Source organism: Patagioenas fasciata, chromosome 8, assembly GCF_037038585.1.
Source record: "Patagioenas fasciata isolate bPatFas1 chromosome 8, bPatFas1.hap1, whole genome shotgun sequence".
Classification (NCBI taxonomy): domain Eukaryota; kingdom Metazoa; phylum Chordata; class Aves; order Columbiformes; family Columbidae; genus Patagioenas; species Patagioenas fasciata.
The window spans coordinates 10510732-10530782 of NC_092527.1; the positions used below are offsets into that span (position 1 = coordinate 10510732).

Below are 20051 nucleotides of genomic sequence, written 5' to 3' on the forward strand. Positions count from 1 at the left end.
AAACGAAGTAATAGAAATGGAACAAAACGTAGCTGCATAAAACACCAAGTAGTGGATTTAGGAGCAGATGGTGAATGTAGACAACTTATCCAGTGGAAACACTGGCATGGAGGAGGTTTGGGCCTTCTGTCCAGTGAGAGGACGGTGTACCCGCTGTGACAGTGAGGTGGTGGCAGGGGTGGCTCTGGGCTGTGCCAGATGGATCTTCCTGAGCAGAGGAGTGCTGGTGTCCCCACAGCCGCCCCAGGAGCGCTCTGACACCAACACACACAGTTCTGGTCAGCCGTGCTGGGGAAAGAGAAAGTCAAACAGAACGGGATGCAGGAGAGGATGGTGAAGGTAATCAGGGTGGAGAAGCACAGCCTAACACAGGAGACTAAGTGGGAGTAGATAGTGTAGGCTACGAACGTTGTCATGTACGCTAGTATGGGAGGAACGAGGGAATGTAATAGTGCTATAAGTAGGTCTTGGAGGTAAATATTGTCCGATATACTATACAAACAGATCCAGGACATCCTGAATTCACAATATATGCCTGAGACATACTTTTTTTTTTTAAAAAAAAAAAAAAAGTGGGAGGTACATCGCATCTTTCTAACCTACCAGAAAGTTTGAACTTGGAAAAGAAATGTATTTCGCTTTTAGTTGGAAACTTCTAAGTGAGACATATTTCTGTGACCTTTCAGGGACCCTAGAGAAAGGAGATGAACAGGGTCTGGATCATTTAGATTTTATCTTTAAACTCACAGCTGTCACAGTTTGAAGATGAGTGAATTTATAAAAAGTGGAAAACTTGTTATCTGAGAGAGAAGTACTTTCAACACCATCTGTCCTATGTTTTCCTGAAAGGGGGGGGGGAGAGTTTGTCCATCAAGGTTGCTACTGGACAAGCATGTAGGAGGGCAGATGAGAGAATCTAAAAATAACACTGGGGGGAGAATCCATTATGATATCTAGGTTATTTTCTAATTTGTTTACTAGATAGACTGATGGTGTTTCAACATTATTTCAGCATTATCCTGATGATGGGATATATTGACTAAACCCCGTCTGTTCCATCAGACTTTTTATTATCAAGTGTAAACTTTTAACCTCGACTTCTTAGTGGTTTATGACTATGAGGTTATTGAGAAGTTCTCCCAAGCCTTCTGTACTATAGATTCAGGAAGCAAACCCAGGGTATTAGCAACTCTATCTCTGTGTAGAAAGTCTGACAAAATAGCAATATGATTATAAAACAATAATAGCAGGAAAAAATACTGCTCAAGAAGGTTAAAAATATTTCTGTATCTGAAACTAGATTGAATCTCTCCCTGCTTACATGACACATGACAGTGAGGTGAACAGTCTCACATTTTTATTTGAGGAGTGTATACACTATCATGTTGTCTCAGTGAGATGGAGCTTTTTACAAAGATAATTCAAACACCATGCATTGATGTTGCTTAATATTTAAGTTAGTATTTGGAAATATGAAAACATAACTCATAAGATACTCTTATGCCTGAAGTGTACTTGTTTAGGATATAAAAAGGACGTATCACAAAACACAGAGAAATGTCCAAGTATGACTGTACTCCCAACAAGCTGGGACTAAGAGAGCCCAGAGGCACTGAATCTGAAACAGCAGAAATGCTCTCCTGCCCTGCATGGCCTTTCCCTATTAAGGGAATGCAGAGACAGCCAGATAAAAGCTTGCAGAACTGGCAAACGGGGTTCCTGATTATTTTTTTTGGAGACAGTGGAAAGTACAGAAGGAAGAAGAAATAGAAGTTGTAGACTTTTAACTGTTCACCAGAAAACCCCCCACAAAATATTCTGAATATACTGCAAATTGAATGTGCTTATTCTGCCTGACAAACACTGAAATACACTGCTGTCAGTAGAAGGGAGTAAATGTAAAGACTGGAGGAATGGCCTTGAGGAGTCTTTTGCTCCTCAGAAATGGGATCCAAATTTATGTATAACAGCTTCATTCATATGATAATCTGAAGCAGGTATTTCCCCCTTTCAGCCTCTACAGGATGTATTCTTCTAAAATACTGCTCTCTGTTCTTGATACTTTTTTCAGGATTTTTGTACTTCACCTTTTGTATGTTTTTTGAGGCTTTTGTTATTCCAGATAGCTCCGAACAGGAGCTCCTATTTAACAAATCTTTTTCTCCTGATCCCAGCTCAGTTCTAAGAGCCAGTTCTGCTCCCCATAGAGACTTCCTACTCAACTGAGCTGTTACAGCCTATTCAAGTGACCATTTTATAGCATGATGTCAAGGACATGTTGCATGCCCTGGGTGTGGTGTCAGGCATATGGAGAGCATTTAATACTACAAGAGTCACTTGGATACTGCTGTAGGGCTGTGGGAATGGAAAATACCGGCACGGGTGCATTCCCAGCGCTGCAGTGACGGAGGAAGTGATGCCTGGAGTGAGGCTCCCGCAGAACCGCACCCCGTTTGGCCTCTGTGGAGCCAGGGGCTTGTTTCCAGGAGGTGGCCCTGGACCGGGGGCTGCTGGCAGCCAGAGCAAGTGGGGAGCCCCAACGCCAGTGGGAAGCCGAGCTTTCCACGGTGAGAATGCACCCCAGGTTGTTTTGGATCAGAATGAATGCAGAAATGCAAAGTAAAATACAGTCCATTTAAGAGACGGGAAGCTGACTAAGCTGGTGAATGAGATGCCTTAGACAAAGGAAAGACAGGGAGCAGCAGGGTAGAACAACGACAAAAACAGCAGAATTGGGGGGAAAAAAAAACAGTGCTCTGGAAATCAAAGTTAACAAGGATGCAGGAGGCGAGATGGCAAAAGATGAGGCAGGTATTTAAGCTCTGGGAAATAAAACCGGAAAGGGACCTTATGAGAAGTAGATGTGGGTGAGTCTCAGAAGTGAGGTGTGCTTCAGGGAGGCAGCTGGGAACGTGGGATGAGGGGCAGGAACCGTAGGAGGGTGAAAGGTGGAGTCCTGGTTTGTAATGGCCATCAGTTAGTGGGAGGTACGAGAGAGAGGCAGCGCTGGATGCTCAGTCAGAGGAGTAGCAATTCAGTGGCTGTAAGAAGCCCAAAGCTGATGTTCTCAATCAGGTTGTTTTTCTGAAGACAAGGCCTGGTAAATGAGTGTTACACCCAGTAAGTTCAGGCGCAAAGGATGCAAGAACACTGAATGTTGGTGGTGGAAAGAGTTTGGAGTTATTGTGAGGGAAACAAGAAGGCTGGAGAAGTGTCAAAACTGAGAAACATGGACGTGGATGGCACCCAAGTTAAAAGGGCTTGATGACTATTGCGGAAGGAGTGTGGGTAAGAACATGATGATCTTGAAGCTGTTGCGCTTGTTTTGTGGAAGACAGAATCCAGTCCCAAGGTTAATGATTGTCATGGCACATCACCACGACACTTGGAAACTCATATGAAAGTCCAGGATTTCATTGTGCAAGGAGTTATAGAAAAAACGCAGAATGAAAAGCGTTCATTTTTCCATGCAGTTAAAATTTGAGACTAAATCAAGGGCAGATGACATATAGAGATGGGCAGATGGGAAATGGGAGGCATTGCTTATGAGGGAAAATGAGGCTTCCATGGAGCAGTGGCCAAGCCATTGTCAAGGTTTCAGAGGTCAGAACAGCAAAGCAGAGTTTTAAGGAGAAAATGGAAAGACATTGATGAATCAGCTTTGCAAGTGTTGCTAGTAAAGCTGTTCCTGAAATTGATAAATGAGTGACAGTAGAATAGGGAGATGCTGTTTCTGAAAGTGCAGTTTGGTGTGATGGGACTGCTGGGGGAAGGAGTGCCAGGAGTGGACATTGTGGGCTGGAGGTGTCTGTGACAAGATTGAGTGGATCTGAACACGTATGCATTTTATTAAATCCAGAGGAAAGGAGGCTTCAATATTCAAAATGCAGGATGAGTGTAGGCTGGTGCTCTGAACTATGGGAACGAGTAGAAAAACATATGTTTTATAAGCTTTATAAGAGAGATCTGCAAGAGTTTCATGTAACCTGGACTCAGAAGTGAGAAAGAGCAGGTTGCACTTAAAGACGACATTGATGTCACTGGATTTGAGTGGCAGGGTCACAGCATTTTTGCTCAGCTAATGAAGCGAGAGGGCACACGAAAACACAAGCCTGTTACAGCAGTGCTGGGCTTGAGATGACAGACGTCCACAAAGGGGTGACTGAGAGACTGCTCAGTATTTTGGTTTTGGACATAAATCTGGAGTTACAGCACTGCTCTGTAGGTTCCAGCTATGAGGAATTGTATCAGTAAATGGCATACTGCAGATGCTAGGTAGAGAAATGTCAGCAACAAGCTGCTCATAGACACTGAGTTAGGGGAAGGTGTAGAATGGGCTGGGAAGAAACTAGGGGCAGTAATTGTAAAAAATATATATATACTATTTAGGTAGCTTAGACCTGAAAGAATGAGTTAAATTTGTACAAAGGATTGGGATAATTATTCATCAGCATTCAAAATGTGCAGTTTCTGAAGTTGGCAGATAATTTAAACACTGGCAGCAAACTCCAGCAAGTAAGAAGACTCATGGAATACTATTGCTTACAAAGATGATTTTTTTGAATGCCATGCTTCTGTTTTTTCTTTTACCAAGATTATTGGTGTCCTGTTGCAGCAGGAGCACCATTCAGCCACAAAAATAGTGCAAGTTTACTGACAAAGCAGATTCCCAGAGCTGTGATAACATTACTGGTATGATGAGGTAGATGTGGATGAAGTAATGGGGAAAATTGCAGAGTCATGTTGATACATGCAGCATGAAACCCCATGGTGCTTGCCCAGGACAGGACAAAAGTGGTTTTAAAAGTTGATTGAAAATATTGAAACCAGATTTTAGTTGGATTAGTTTTGACATACACTGTAAAATCAGTTAGTGCTGATATGCAAGTGTATGTGTTGTTTTGTTGCTCATGCTCCTCCAGGTGCACCGTTGTCCTCAGCTTCTCAATTTTGAAAAATTACTGAAGATGAAGTTTTTGCTGAAGTTTTTGCATGTCTGTATGTCTTCAAGTCAGATTTGTTCACCTCCATAACCTAAAAGGAAAGTTTAAATGAAGAATTTGCCAAACGAACAGGCACCTAAAGGCCAGTTACTCTATTTTATGCGTTGCAGCCTCAGTGGTAATGATCGTTTCACACACATTGATTCCTCCTCTGGACTTTGGTTTCTACATTGAAGTACGCTGTTTGAACTCAGTTAGCTTGCACAAGTATGTAATCAGAAAGTTAATTTCTCCTCTAACGTGACACTGTCCAAAGCTCTGCTCTTACACTGTATTAATAATTTCTTTGGGTGTATCACTGTGAAACAGTTCTACTTGCTAAGCAAATGTAGGGCAGCACACAGAGGAAGAAGATAAGTAGAAAAACACTGATTTAAATGATGAAGACCCATTTAAATAACTTTGATTTGTTTTAAAGTTTAAATATTTACTCATTTGCAATATTTACATGTGCTCTCTCCTTGCCAGCAGCACCGCACACATGGGTTTCTGGGGTGAGGTGTGGGGAAGGAGTGTGTTTTGCTGTCTTCAAGAAAGGAAAAGGAGGGTGACAGCAGCACCCCCTGTTCTGTGTCCACCTGAGTTTCCCCATGTGCTGGTGGGGCAGCGACTCCGGCCAGCCCGTGGGGACAAGGGCTGCAGCCACCCCTTTGCTCCAGCAATGGGGCTGTGGGGCATTGCCAGCCCAGCCTGGCAAACGCCTCGGTGCGCGGGCGCTCCAGTGAAAAACCTGCCAGTGACTTAACCTGGAAAGATAAAAGGAAAAAAAAAGAGCAGCTCTTGTAAAACCGTGCCAGCACAACCCGGCGTGCCTTCCGCCTCTAAGCAAACAAAAACCAGACTGAAAACCTCCAGCAGAGAAGGGCGAAGCCGTACGCCACCTGGAATGTTTCGTGCTGTCTCTAAAAATACAAAACCTGCAGTGCTGCCATCCTCACGCGCACGACCTGAACCTGGGGCGTACTGCTGCGGCACACCGGAGAAACGCTTTGCCGTAGTTGAAGCTAGAGCTGCGATTTTAGGAAGGGAATGTTTGCATTTTTACGTCAATTTTCATGATTATCTGTAGTTCTAGTGATTATCTGCAAAATAGGGCACACTGTGTTACCAGTAATACATGTATCCTGTGGCAGGGAGCCAAGACAGTAATTGAAGGTCAGGGATTGTTTGCCGAGCGCAGTTCAGTGTGCAGCCTGATTCCATAGGGGACTGGCAGTGCCAAAGAACAAAGGCAGCTCTGTTCTGCAAGCTTATAGAATGGCTTGTTCAACAGAGTTCAGGCCCAATTGTGAGATGGAGCAAACAGTAGCTGGAAGCAGCGCTAAAATAATGTGACTATTAAATAAGCCACTCTCATGTGGAGTATTTCGCAAATGTCATAACCACGCTTGGATAGGAATATGTTCCATAGGCTTTGGGACTCTTAAGATACTCATCTTTTAAAATTCTTATTTAAAAACCAGTGTTAGTTTAGTGCCTTTACATGGCAAGTCTGTGTTTTGTTAAGAATACACACATATATTTTGCAATAAATTTAGTAAGACATACTGATGTAAACGTTTCTTTATGTTGCCTTAATGTACTTAACAGTAGCAATTGTATCAATGGCAACTTTTTTTGTTTTAATACTCTCGAAAGGGATCTTCCCACCTAGCGGATTTTTACTGAGATGGTCTTTAAGTGAAACCCTTTTGGAAATAGAGTTGCTGGGTATTCAGCATGTAGCTGGTGCCACTTGAGAATTTTTAGCAAAATCTCTCTGTGGTAATGGATAGGTAGTGCTGCCCTGGGTATTAATATTCTTTGTTACTAAGTTGCAGTCTATTAATAAAGCTTTGTCCAAACAGGCAAACTTGCCTGTCCTCCAGACAGTCTTGTGATATGTATTTTAACAGTGTCTGTCTTGGATATTATTAAGGATTGCTGGCTTTGACAGTTGCACTACATACCGCACAGCTATCACAGCACCATTAGTTTAATAGCAGCATGGAGTATGCTGCGCTCTGTAATAGGCATAATTCGTTTGTCCTTCCTGAAATAACTATTAGTGTTCGGACTCTTAGAGAAATGGTAAAACAAACCCCTGAAACCACATGAGAGAAGTATGAATTTGGTGCTAGTAGCAGTAGGTCTTTGGGATGATCAGTACTTCTCGGAGGTAATCTAAAACACGCTTTAAAAATTAAATTGAAGATAATACAAGTTCAAATTTAAGTTTGGAAAAAATACTTTATATCTTGAGTACTTGGTGAAGTCAGAGTTGTGTTGGCTGTTACTGATAGGTCAAGTTTTCTTTCGTAGAGGTCGTGAGGCCTCTGAAGAGCCAAGTCAGTGAAAGACTGCCCCGCTCACTGAACAAGCTGCCCTGTTGCTGTTTGGGGGCAAAGAATGGGCACACTTCTGCCCCAAAGGGGGAAAGGCAGTGCAAACTGCAGCCCCAAATGTGGGATGAGGATGTATTTTAGTCTCTGCTACTGCATGGCCTGTCTTGGACTGCTGAAAATGACATTATTCCTTCCTGCCCCTGGGCGAGGTGGGGTGAAGAAGGAGGAATTGGAGAGAAATCAGGTCAAAATGGTGTCACTAATTTCTTTTTTTCCCTTCTGGAGCTGAAGTGCAGCCCCACCGTGGTCTGGCTGGGCAGGGGTGTGTTTTGGGGGAGCAGAGGGGCTTAGAGTAGAGCCCTGTGCTCTGCTGGCTGTAGCAGGCAGCCTTCCCCTGGCCAGCCCTTTGGGCAAGCGGCTCTGGCGAGGGGCTGCAGGCAGGGGCGCCGGGGATGAGAGGAGCAAGTGTCCGGCTGGGCGGTCAGGAATAGATGGAGGCTGCTCTGGCACCGCCGCCTGCTCGCTGCCATATAAGGCTGCTCAGCCACTCAGGCTCATGGGGCTGGGAGACCACTTAAAAGGGAAAATCAATACATGAAACCGCCTCTGCTAGTGGCTGTTCAAAGCCAAATCCAGTTTTGCAGTTAGGTGGTTTGAGTGTAGGCTGGGTGGTGTCCAGGAACCACGGACAGGTAGCCTGGTTCCTGCCCTGATTGTGTGCGCAGTGTCATCAACTGTTGTAGAAGAAATGCGGTTGCTGGAGAAAGGTCCGTGGTGGGAAGGGAGCCTTCCAGTTCAACTTTAATTTTTAAATGTGCTTAAGTATTTCAGAGCTCAGTGTTTTACAGCATTCCTGTCCTCCTTTAAGCTTACATCATTTGGAATAATTCAAGATGAGAACAGAGAGGTAGTCATGCATTGATTTCCCATTATTCTCATACTTTCTTGGCAAACTACACACTTAATGTTTTTCCATGAAGTTAAAAATGTACAGCTGTTTATGTTTAAAGGGTTTGGAGGAACCTCCCTTGTGATTTTATTTTTTTTTTTTCTTCTATACATGCTAGTGTGAGCTAAACTCAAGGAATGCATTACAGAGGTTATTGCTAAATTTCTGTTTGGAAACCATTTTATCATTAGATAGTGCCCCATGCACTTTTTTCTCCTGGACTCTTCAGGTGAATTGATGGTTTTGTGTAAACTGTAAACAGTTAGTTGGTTAGTGCCATTAACTTCTGGTCAGCAGTGGGAAAACGTTTTATATGTTTAGTTGTGGTGTGTGGGTGGTTTTGTTTTTTCTGTCTTTTTGTCATCAAGGACAACATAGGTTGTATGGTGCAGATTAGAAACTTGTGCTGGAGCAGGTTTGGCGAGGGTCGCGGGGCTGTAGGTGCGCGCAGGTCCCGGCGCAGGGCGGTGCTGGTGACCGGGGCTGGCGGCGCGGGGGCAGCGGACCCTGCGGGTCACTCACCTCAACCCCCTCCGCTCCGGCTGCTTCTGGACCGCAGTCAGGCACTGAGCTCATGCCTGACCCGCCCTTCCTTTTTTTTTGTTTTTTTTTTGAGGGGAGGGGAGTTGAATGTGGACAGAACTGCCGCCCTGGGTTGCTGACTTTAAAAAGCGCAGCGGCGGGGGCGTTAGGGAAAGGCTTTCAACAGACAGACCCGGCAGCGTGGGGGCTGGTGTGGGCCGGGCGTCCTCCCCCCCCCATCCCGGGCAGTGGGAGCTTCTCGGCCCCCGGCCCCGCCACACGTGTCCCGCGGCTCCGCCCCCGCGGCCGCGCCAGCCCAGCGCCGCCCCTTCCCGCCCGCGTGCTCCCGTCGCTCGGCTCCCGGTGGCGCGCCTGGTCCGGCGTGTCCCGGCTCCTCCCCGCCCCGGTTCAGCGCCGCCGCGCCCGGCCCTGCGCACCCGCCCTTATGTAAGCGGCGGCGGCGGCAGCGCGCCATGACCCAGCAGCGGGGACGCGCCGGGGCCTCCACGGCAGGCCCAGCTGCGCGCTAGCCCGCGCCGGCCCCACAAAGGGCGGGGGGTGAGCCGTCCCTCTCCTCCTCCTCCTCCTCCTCCCACGGCCCCGCCGTCCCCGCCCCCGGCGCGGCCACCCGGCCCGGCCCGACCCGGAAGCGGCGCGGCGAGAACCATTTTCCTTGCGAGTTCAAAGGCGGAGGCGGGTGCGGAGGTCCCGCGGGCCGGGCCGCGCCGCGGGGCGCCGAGCGAGGTGCGTACGGACGAGTGGGGGGCGCGGGATACCCCACCACGGCTCGAGGGGGAGGGAGAGATGGGGGCGCCTCCGCGGCTTTCTCCGCAGGACCTCCTTCCCCCGCGGACATTTTAACTTTCCGAGGGGCGCCTAGGGGGCTTTGTCTGCCCTCCAGAGCCGCGGGGGCGGAGCGGGGCGCGCCCCCGACCCGTGGGGGTTCCGCGGCCTCCCGTCCCCGCGGCGCGGCGGCTGCAGCGCGCCCGAGCGGCGCACGTGACGGGCGGACTCGAGCGGAGGCGGCGCGGTGCGGCCGCGGCTTTGTGCGCGGTCCCGCGGCGGGGGAGCGCAGGCCGGGGAGCCCTGCGTACCGGACACCCCCCTGTTCCAGGGCAGCCGCATAGGGGCCGCCTGCGCCCTTCGGAAAACGGGAACACAGCTCAAGAAATCGATTTTTTTTTTTTTTTAATTTTTTTTTTTTTTTTTTTTTTCAAAAATGTCAGCGAGGCTAAATTTCTGCCGTTAACAGCGGGTGCTGAAGTTGACGGGCTCGTTGCTGAGGCGTTAGCGGTAAGGAAGCCCCGCCGTTACCAAACGGCTGCGGGAATCGTTGGAGCGCGGTGCGCGCTGCCATGCGGCGCTTCCGCCGGGGAGGGGGCCCGGCTGGCGGGGCTTCTGTCTGCGGGGGCTTCGCACCCGCTTCCCGCCGGTCACTTCCTTCTGCCCTCCGGGGAAGGACCGAGAGAGTTCCGTCCGGAATAACGCCTTCGCTGGCACCGGCTGTGCCCTAGGGAGCCCAGGGAAAGCAGGCTGTAAATGAGAACCCTCCATGTTCAGGTTTTATGTTAAATCTATTTATCTTCCCCTCTTTCCAGTCGGTAATTCTGCTTTTGGGTACGAACCATGGCAACAAACAGGCGTTGGAAAAGAGCTACGGCTATTTTGAAGTTTAATGATTAAGTGTCATAATGAAAAGGTGCCAGCGTTTGCGCTATTGCAGACTAAACAGCGAGGCTAAAGAACAATGTGTGGAAAAGTTTGCTGAATAGCACGTATAAGTTAAGTTTAAATGATCACTTCAATTTTTGTGGTTTAAAGAGGAAAATATGTAACGTGTTACAGGTTTAAGAATAGCTTTCCTGAATAAATTTTTAGCTTTTCAGAAGTCTATTCTTTTTATGGTATAAATTGTAATAAATTTTTAAGGGGGGGGGGGGGGGGGCAAATGCAGTACATGTGTAGAGGAAAAAGTGCTTTTGTGGTGCGGGGAGCGGGCTGTGGGCTCCATGAGGCAGCGGGAGCTGCGGGCTGAGCCGGGCAGCAGCTGCGAGCTCAGCTGTAACCCGAGCGTTTGCTGCAATAAGCCCTCTGGGTGTCAGGGGCTGGCAGCGCCCCGGCTGCAGCAGCCCAGCTGCGGCTCCCCAGCCCTGGCCAGGGATCTGCCTGCTCGCACGGTGGGGGCGGCTCGCCGCAGCTGCTAAACTGCATGAGGCAGAGAGAAAAATGCACCGCCCGCTTGCTCAGTACGACTTCCTCGGGAAAGCAGGGCCCGTGGTTGCCATGGGGGTTTTGAAACGATAGATAAATAAATAGATGAGTTGTGTTACTGGGTGTTAGAGAAAGCAGTCCCTGAGTAATCTGCTGTATTCGTGAATCTTTAGTGAAAGCGATCAAATTGTTTGCTGTGAAGTGATGGTACTTGTTGTTTTCTAAAAATTTGTTTGTGTTATGGGAATCATAGAATCGCTTGGCTTGGAAAAAGCCTTTAAAATTGAGTCTGACCATTAACCTCCTAAACCAACTCAGTCTCAGAGGTGTGCCAGATGCTTCCCTTAGGCAGGTTATTTCTTGCATGAGCTGGGGTAAAATGATGAGGAGATGGGGGAGGGGGGCCAGAGTAAAAATATGTCTTATTCCGTATAAGGGATCTTGGTTGCAAAGTGTCTGTATGTGTTCATAGAGCTCCCTTTGGCCAAGCAGGGAAATTTGGTGGGGAAAAGAAAAAAGGTGGGATTTTTTTCAAGCAGCTGCTTAGAAGAGTGCTAGAGTCAGATGTCACTTAAAATTGAGTGCTTGAGGCCTTTGCTTAATTGTGGTCTTCGGGGAGCTGGCTTAATGTAGATGGTAAAAGGAAGCTTTATGCAAGTTTGAAAGGGAGATTTTTGTTTGAAGAGGTTCAGTTTTTCCTGGTTTCAGCTAGTATGTCTGAGTCTCCCTGGAGTTGTCCTCCACTTCAGGAATGGAAAGAGGGAGGGAGCGTCTTCCTTTAAAAGTCTGCAAGGAGCTCGCTGGTCTTTCTTACATCTATTTTCATGTTGTTACATGCTTCACATGCTTGCCTCTAGTAGCTGACTCTTGCCTGCTGTGCTCTTAGTCTGTTTTCTTTGTGCGTATGCAATGTGTGGTGTGAAGTTTGGTCATGTCTTCTGTCTGAAGACTTTTCAAATCTGAACCCGCTCCTGTTTGGGTATCTCCTTGGTGGCCTGCCTATCTCATGGCGCTGGTGGAGTCTGGACTTTGCTTTCTCAGAGAAGGCCTGCTTTTTTTAAAGGGTGGGGTTTTGTTGTTCTTTGATAGTGGGAATGTTCTCTAATAGCATCTAAAAAATCTCAGGTTTTGTGGCTGAGCAGCCATCCGTGTATGAGGAGGCGTGTGACACGGCGTAGTTTTGCTTTATTTATTTACATACTTTTTCCTCTGTGCTTGTGGGATAGCCTGCATCCTCCACATGGGTATTTTGGGGGCGTTGGCCTGTCTAGAGGCTTAGATCTATGAAAGCAAATGAGAAGGCGTTACGTTTCTCAGAGTAATCATGCTCACAGATCTATATTTGGAACTGGTTCGTTTAATACCAGCAGTAAGATAAACCAGTGGCTCACACATACCTTAATCTGTAGTGTTGTCTGAATCCCGAATGATAACTGTAAGCCACATTCCACACAGTTTGGTTTCAGCTAATGATGTGGTATGTCCTGTTGTTTGTAGTCGGAAATGCGTTTCTTGACCTGAACAATAGCACAGAAAGTGAGAAGCCAGTGTGGAAAGAGCAAAACAGCGTATGCAAAGATGCGGGGGCGAATTAAGAACTGAAAGACTACAACATTGACTTTTTTAGAAGGAAAGTTTGTCCGCCTCTGAGTTTATACACTCAACACTTTGCAATTTTGTGATGTGAACTCCACCCTCTGTTAACTCGAACCATTAGTAATACAAGATCCATTATAGAAAAGTGATGCAAGAGCAAAGGCCCTTTCTTAACTATTGGAGGTTAAATAATTATTTACTATTCAGACTCTGTAGTTAGCATATTATCACATCCTGCTGTCTCTCCAGCCCTTTCATCTAGTTACCCTGTTGCTGAGATGGCTGGCTGGCTGATAGTTTTGTTTTTTTCCCTTGTTTGCATGAGAAGGGGTAACAGCTGAAGTGAAACCTTAAATAAATGGAAACAAGAATGCAGCACGTTAAATCTGAGCATTCGTAGGGTTAGATGTATTTATGAGAAGGTATTACGTATCTCCAATGAAGTGTTCTGTCATGTGTTCATTAAGTGCCAAAGCTGAAGCTCCAGAGAGGCTTGAGTTATATTTAGCCTAATCGCAAAGCAACACCTTCGTAAAGTAGGTAATGAAGTCTGATAAAACCTTGAGTGCATCTCTTAGGAGCTGCCTGCAGACTGGCTGAGGGCAGGTCACTGACTGTGCTGCTGCCCTGCTTAGGTGGCTTTTGTGGAGTTACGGGCTAGCTTTGTGCCTCGGTTTCCCCATATGTGAACAGGCGGCAGTGATCCAGCCCTCCTGCTGTAAGTGCTTGGGGTCTGTTGCTGCGGGGTGTCGCTTGTGAGGTAGTGATGTCCTGTTGTGATAGCGGCATCTTAACAGATGTTGGTGTAGCGTTTGCACAACGCTTCACAGGGTTTGACCTGCCCTTGTTTCTCCTCTTTGTCTTTTCATCCTGCATTTTAAATTCAGAGTCAGTCTCAAAGGGCTTTTTTCTTTTCCTGTTTTCCTTCATTACTTTCTGCTGGTTGTTTCTTTTGTTCACCCGTGCCTTCCTCTTGCTGTTCCTGTCTGTCTTTGGAGTGGTGTTTTCTTTCCCCTCCATCCGCTGGGATTTCCTTTTCACCTGACTCATCCCCTCTCGGTAAGTCCCCACTCAGGCACGCTTTCCTCGCGCTTCTGTTCCAGGAAACCCGGCCAACAGGGAAGGGAACTGCCTGCTTGTCCCTTCTCGGGAGACACCCACTGTGGTGGCTCCCTTCCCGTTCAGCTCCTGCCTCAGGACTGTGTGGGGGCATGGAGGAGCCTGGCGTTCTCTGCTCCCCTTTCTCCGTGCCTGGCTTTTGCAGCAGGGCCGGGAGCTTTCCTCCTCCCTCCTGTGTGCTGGGGAAGCGGCGAGGGGCCGAAGGAAGTGGGAGGAAGGAGGAAACCTCCCGTCTCTGCTGCCAGAGCCCTGGGAGCGGGTGCTGTCACCTCCAAAGCCGTTTTGCTGGAGCAGCCAGTTGCTGCAGGGAGGAGCGGCTGCAGGGCCGGCAGAGTCAGAACAGTTGCAGAGACAGGCAGGGAAATGAGATGGTTGACTCAAGGCAAGGTGAATGATTTCAGAACAGGAAGGGGGGGAGCGTTTTCACGTCTGCAGTCAGTTTCCACTTGAGTGTCCTTAGTGTAATTGCCACTGCACTAGCTAGTCCTGCAGGCAGAGAGGATCTCTGTGCTAAACTGTATGTTTAAGATATAATCGTGCTCCTGTACTTTGAGCTTCTGTGGTAAGCACTCTTGCTCAAGTGCAATGAGGGAAAGGAAGAATGTATGGTGTAGTTCCCTTTTCTAGCTGCTTTTCCACCAACGGCGCAAAGGAAATACGACGAAACACAAAATCCTCCTTTCTTCTATAATTAGTAATTGTTATTCTGTTTTAACTTGTTTTGATGGAAGAATTACGTCAGTGTTTATATGGTCTTGGGAGTCTGATGTGCTGAACTTTTTAAAATTGGTTAATTTTCTTTTATTTTTCTTGTTTTTCTGTTAGACATTCAAGCCCTTGGTTGGAAAAAGTGTATACAATTCAGTTACTGCAGTAGAATTCCTTGTGGACAAACAGCTGGATTTTATAACTGAAGATAGTGCCTTTCAGCCCTATCAGGTAAGAAATATGGTTAGTGTATAGGTGCTGTCTATTTGGCTTAGTTAAAATCCATGTGTTTATAATTTTTAAGTGCATTTTCTGGTCAAGTTGTGTGTTACAGGAGCAGTTCCCTGTGGGTTATTGGCAGAGATTGTTGTTCATTTTGTGAAAGATTATGTCAGATACTGATTCTGGTGGATCTGATCATGTCAAGGAGTACTATACAACTAATATTATTGAACCACCTTCAACTGAAATACTTGACCCCTTTAAACGTTAATCAGTACCATTAATTGTAGAGCAAATAAAAGGTAGTATCGATCTTTCAGAAGCTGGTCTTTCATTTCTAGGTCTTTGCACTACTGCGGGGATATCTGACTTACAGTTTTCTTGAGAATGTGTCACAGAAACTGTTAGTTTCTTAAAAAGAAAAACCACTTTTTTGCTGTTGTTTCTGAGCCTGCTAAAATTTTCAGTATCCTTGATTTTAATGTCTTTTTCAGTAGTTAGAAATGCATTAATGTATGTGTATTTAAAGAACAAGAGGAACAATTATTTCCTTCTCCTCCTCCCTACGCCCCTTCCCCCCGCAAAGGTCCAAAAATCTCTTCTCTGACAAATAGAAGAACATTTGATACTTGAACTGAACTGATTGCAATTAGAATAGCCATAAATTCTATCTTATGGCTGGGTTGGTACACTGCAGTGATACAGAAATAGTACTTTGAGACTTAGAATAACAGATGGCCCTGAATAAATGCTATGTAATTTTGTCCCGACACCCCTTCTCTCCTCCTTCACCAAGATGGTTTTTTTTTCCAGTACCAAATATAGAGCTAGAAAAAGAGAGGCGAGAGAGAGAGAGAATCCTGGGGAAAGGAGAGGGAGGTTCAGTTCGTGGAAGGGCTGGTGCTTTTGTGCGTCTGTGGTGGGGAAGCCAAACAAGTTCAGCACTTCTTGTCAGGGTGATGTTGCATGTTACAACTTGAGCTGCTTGAGCAGCTTGGCTCTGCTGCAAAGGCTGATTCCCACCATCAGACCCCACGCTAGCGCCTTCAACCTTCTGAACCAGCACAACCTTGATTTTCAAAAGCGGGGGGAGGTAAAAAAAGCCCGTGGTGTTAGTGAGCTGAGCTGGATTAGCACAGGGTGCAGTGAGCGCTGTGACTTCCTCAGGGAGAGCGCAGGGTGACGCAACGCGGAGCGGGATATCCTCCTTTGGCAGCAGCGACCTCTTAAATCAGCTGAGCCGTGAAGTGTAAATTCACCCTCAGAGTCCAGCTGCAGTCTTCCAGATTCATTTCACAAAGGAAATACTGGTGCTAGGGCCTGTCCTTTGCCTGAGATGTATCAAGATCATGTCTCTGATAATGTTCACTCCAGTAACGGTAATCAATCTCCTTTTGGCAATGGATCATTTCTTACAAGATGAGCTGAGCAGAACGAATTGAATACATGAGAAGGGCTGCCTTTTGAAAAACAATCCTATTGCCAGGCCTGGCTGGCAGTAACATAGTGATGCTATATGCATTTTAGGCCCTTCGCTTCAAGGAATATTTACTAACACAGTATTAGACACAGAAGCACCTTGATTTGAGAAAGTGAATACAAATTGAGGGTGTCATTTTATTTAAAAAAATGTGTCATACGAACAGCTGGCTTTGTAATAACTTGGTAGATAATACTGTAATTAACAGCATTAGCAACTTGAGTTTTTAAAGAGGTGTTGAGCAAAAACTGGGACCAAGCAGCAGCTTGTGAAGCATAGTTCCAGATATAAGCTTGGTCTCCCTGGTTCTTGGCCTCCATTTTTTACACATAGAGAGCAACTCTGCGTGGGAGATCAGGTTGTTTTCCCTCTCTCATGGAGCAGACAGCCTGAGATGGAGACTCCTGATATGTCAGTCAGGAGCAGTTTGGTGACAAGAGATGCCTAAATTGTCTTTCTGTTTTAATGTGACAAAAAGGCTGCTGACGGATTCCTTTTAAGTACTAAGGCATCCAGAATTTGCATCTTAACTGAATAATGCTCAGATCTCAAGTGTAGATACATAAAATAATACTGAGCTTTCATCAAATAAAGGTTTCTGTATTTGAACAATTATAAGAAGTTTTAGAAATGGCTTTCATAGGCGTGTGTCTTTGCAGGGCTAGCAATGTCTCATTGCCAGGTTTTAAGACATAATTGTACAGATCAGAACTCTGGTGAATGATAATGTCTTTAAGAGAACAGAACCTAGTTTTTAAAATATGCTAACTGAATTATGTACCAGCAGTGTGCTAGCAGTATTAACTTGGTCTATTCATTTGCTTTGCCTGTTATTTTTTGTTAATGCTGGAAATCCCATTCCTAGCCTTCAGTCACTTAATGTAAGGTAGTTTTTACTTGTACGTTCTTTCTGGCAGGCCGTCCTTTTCTTTGCAATGAAAAGAGGTTGTAGATAAATCTTCAGTAAACTTCCTCTGAAAAGTTGCTTCTCTAAAAAGAAAAAAATGGCCTTTTTGTGCTCTTGTTAGGTCTGAAATACTGTTAACCTGCTTTTGAGCAGAAGACGGAACTGAGGACTATTCTTTGCAGAGATGAGTTAGCTTTGAGTCTTTCTAAACGTGTTTAGTTTTCGGTTTAAGCTCTCATGGCTGTATGTTTTCAATATGAAGTCCTTAGAGACTGTGGTGATCTAAACACTTTTTTATTGCATTTTGCTATTAGTGCCCAAAATTCCAGTACCTTTGTGCCAAAATAAACAAAGTTTGAATCTGTGTGGGAAGAGTTCATTTCACTTCAGATACAATTCTTAACTACTGAGTAATTTTTCCCATCGTTGCGTACACACGTAATACCTAGTAATGGGCAGCAGACGAACATTTGGTATGAATTCTGCTCACATTGGTTCTGATCAAGAACCACAGGGCTGTTCAACGTAACTATTGGGCTTCATGAAGGAGGTGCTGCTGCCCACTTTAAAGGTGACAGCTGCTCAAGGCGAAGAAAACAGCACACTTGACATCCTTTTAGTCTTGGCAGGAAAAACAAAGTTTGAGTAGGCAAAGAACTAAATTACTGTCTTACCAGAAGTGGTTCTTCCAGAACAAGAGTAACGAGACTTTGGCAGGACTCGCTGGGGAATCGTGAGCCATGGATTCCCATGCCATGGCTGCTCTTTGCATAAATAAACCTGTTTCAATTGTTAAGAGATTCAAGAACCTTCATAAGAGCTAGATGAATATAGTTATTAAAAGTAGGGTACGCAGCTGCACTGCAAGAGCCTTTTTCCATTTTTTCATATCTTCACAAGGTTTTCTATAGCATGTATTATCACTTGTCAGCGAATTTATTCCTTACAGCTGAATGTGCTGTGTGATTTTCCTTTTCCCTTACATATGTAGTGCTTTGAATCCTGCCATTCTCTGTACAACTTGCTTGGATTCTGTATGTGCGGTGCCTTAAACACCAACCTACAACTGGTTTCCGGTGGCTTTTATCTCTGTTGCTTCATAGAGGATACAAACAGTATTATTGTCTACGTGAAACTTGTGTGACCGAGAATGACTCATTCATTAATCTGGGATGGTCAGACCGTTTAGTCATGTAGTTCTTTTTATGGTGGTGACAAGGGGATCTTGAGGAGAAAGCGGATTTGAACATTTGCCACGGTCCTTTACTTAGCAGTGAGATGAAAATGGTGTCCTTTGCAGGACGTGGAATTTACAACACTCGCTGTGTAAAACTAGTATCTATATGAAACTTAGTCTTGAAATGGGATGTGTATGCCAAGTCCTTACTATTTTTCTACTTTGCATTCACAGTAGATTACGTATATTTTGTGATTAAGTAAAAATTGACAACTGGGAGGTTTTATAGTGGCTCTTGCTACGGGTTGACAAGGAACACACTTTCAAATATGTTTGCTACTAAAATATTTTAACCAAAACTACAGTAAGCTTAAGCAATTACAAGTGTGACCTAAATCAAATAATTAAACACAAATGGTTTTCTGTGGTAAGTTACTTGTACTACTCCGTGACAGCTATGTGCCTATTCATTACAATACATATAGCAAGTTGAGCAGCAGCAAAGCTGATCGTGTCGTAATTTGTGTAAGCATTGTAGTTTACTTGAAGGACTATAGATGGGGATGTGAAGCATTAAAGCTCAGCATATGGTATGTGTGAGCTCATCAGTGTGGTGTTTTTGTCTGGCTGGTGTTTGGCAGTACCCGTCACTAGTGTGTGATTCTGCTGTTACTGGCTGAAGCAGCTGGAGTCAACTGAATTACACTGTAGACAGCAAATAAAGAATAACAAAAAGTGGCTTATATCGTGTTTTTCTGTAATAAAATACACTTATGGGAAGACTGCTTAAGCAGTCAGTGCATTTCAGCTGTGTGTCTGGGTCAGGCAGAGGAGGGGGCATGATGGGTTGTAATATTTCTAAACATACACGTTTTGTGTGTGTGTGTGATAATATATTCCCAGAGGATTTGTGAGCGCACACCACTAGAACTTGTACAACTGAGCCTAGGCAAAACATTTAAATAAAGTTCCATCACAGTCATTAAACTTCCTGCAAAGAGAATGTTTCACCACTCAAAGGAGGCAGTGGAAGGCTGTGCTTTTTGAAAAGTCATCCTGCATACTGGGTTAAAAACCAAACAAATCTGCAAAGAATGTATGAAGAACACACTTTAGTTCCTCTCTATGGTAGAATCTCTCCTCTATCTTGGATCCACCCTACTTATTCATATTCTTGTTCAGAACAACTTTTTTTTTTTCTTCTTCTCTCTTTTTTTTAAGACGAGCCCGCTTGCCTTAGTATTTCCAAACGATAAGGCCTGCCTGTCTACCTCTGTGCTGAAGGTTGCAGATGTAGAGATAGGGCACTGAAAAATCCCCCGTGGGAGGTGTTACATGCACAGTGACAGGCGTGTGTACTTTGCTCTTTTTCTAAATGTGCATTGCATGTCTGAGAGCTGACAGGTCAAATGTCTAACACACCTTCGAGGTGGGTGAAGTAATAGTAAACTTTCTCACTGATCATGAAACAGGTACCTTGGATTCAGGATTTAATCCTGTGCTAATCTTACTTGATCTGTTACAAATTCAAGTTCTATATGCCGTGAAGGTAAGACTTGAGAAAAGGGCATTGTGAAACTCGTGATACTCTCCATTTCTGTTTATTACGGGCAGACATTGGGTACTTCAGGCCTGGATGCTTTTGGGTTTCATGACTTGTTTGCTTATAAGAGCAAGCCAGTCGTGTAATGTGGCTTGTGTAAGTAAAGACATGTACACATTAAGAATTCTTTAAATGTCTTGAAACAGGGATAAAATAATATTTTTCTGTCTGTATTTTAAGCTCCCCATAATCATATGTGCACTCATCTTTTGGACTTCTCTTACTTCAAA

At 45.3% G+C, this 20051-nt stretch overlaps 1 protein-coding gene across 7 annotated transcripts in view; it reads left to right on the forward strand.

Annotated features, from left to right (window-relative positions):
- Positions 1-20051, forward strand: part of JMJD1C (jumonji domain containing 1C) — a 160648-nt gene that overhangs the window by 89538 nt on the left and 51059 nt on the right. For 4 of the 7 annotated variants that reach the window (XM_071811668.1, XM_071811669.1, XM_065843832.2 and 1 more), the window contains one exon: positions 14550-14663. In XM_071811668.1, the coding sequence (XP_071667769.1) occupies positions 14550-14663 (114 nt within the window). Of the gene's footprint in view, positions 1-9269; positions 9543-10024; positions 10092-14549; positions 14664-20051 lie in introns of those variants that run through there. The other 3 variants (XM_071811672.1, XM_071811673.1, XM_071811674.1) reach the window with 3 other exon arrangements.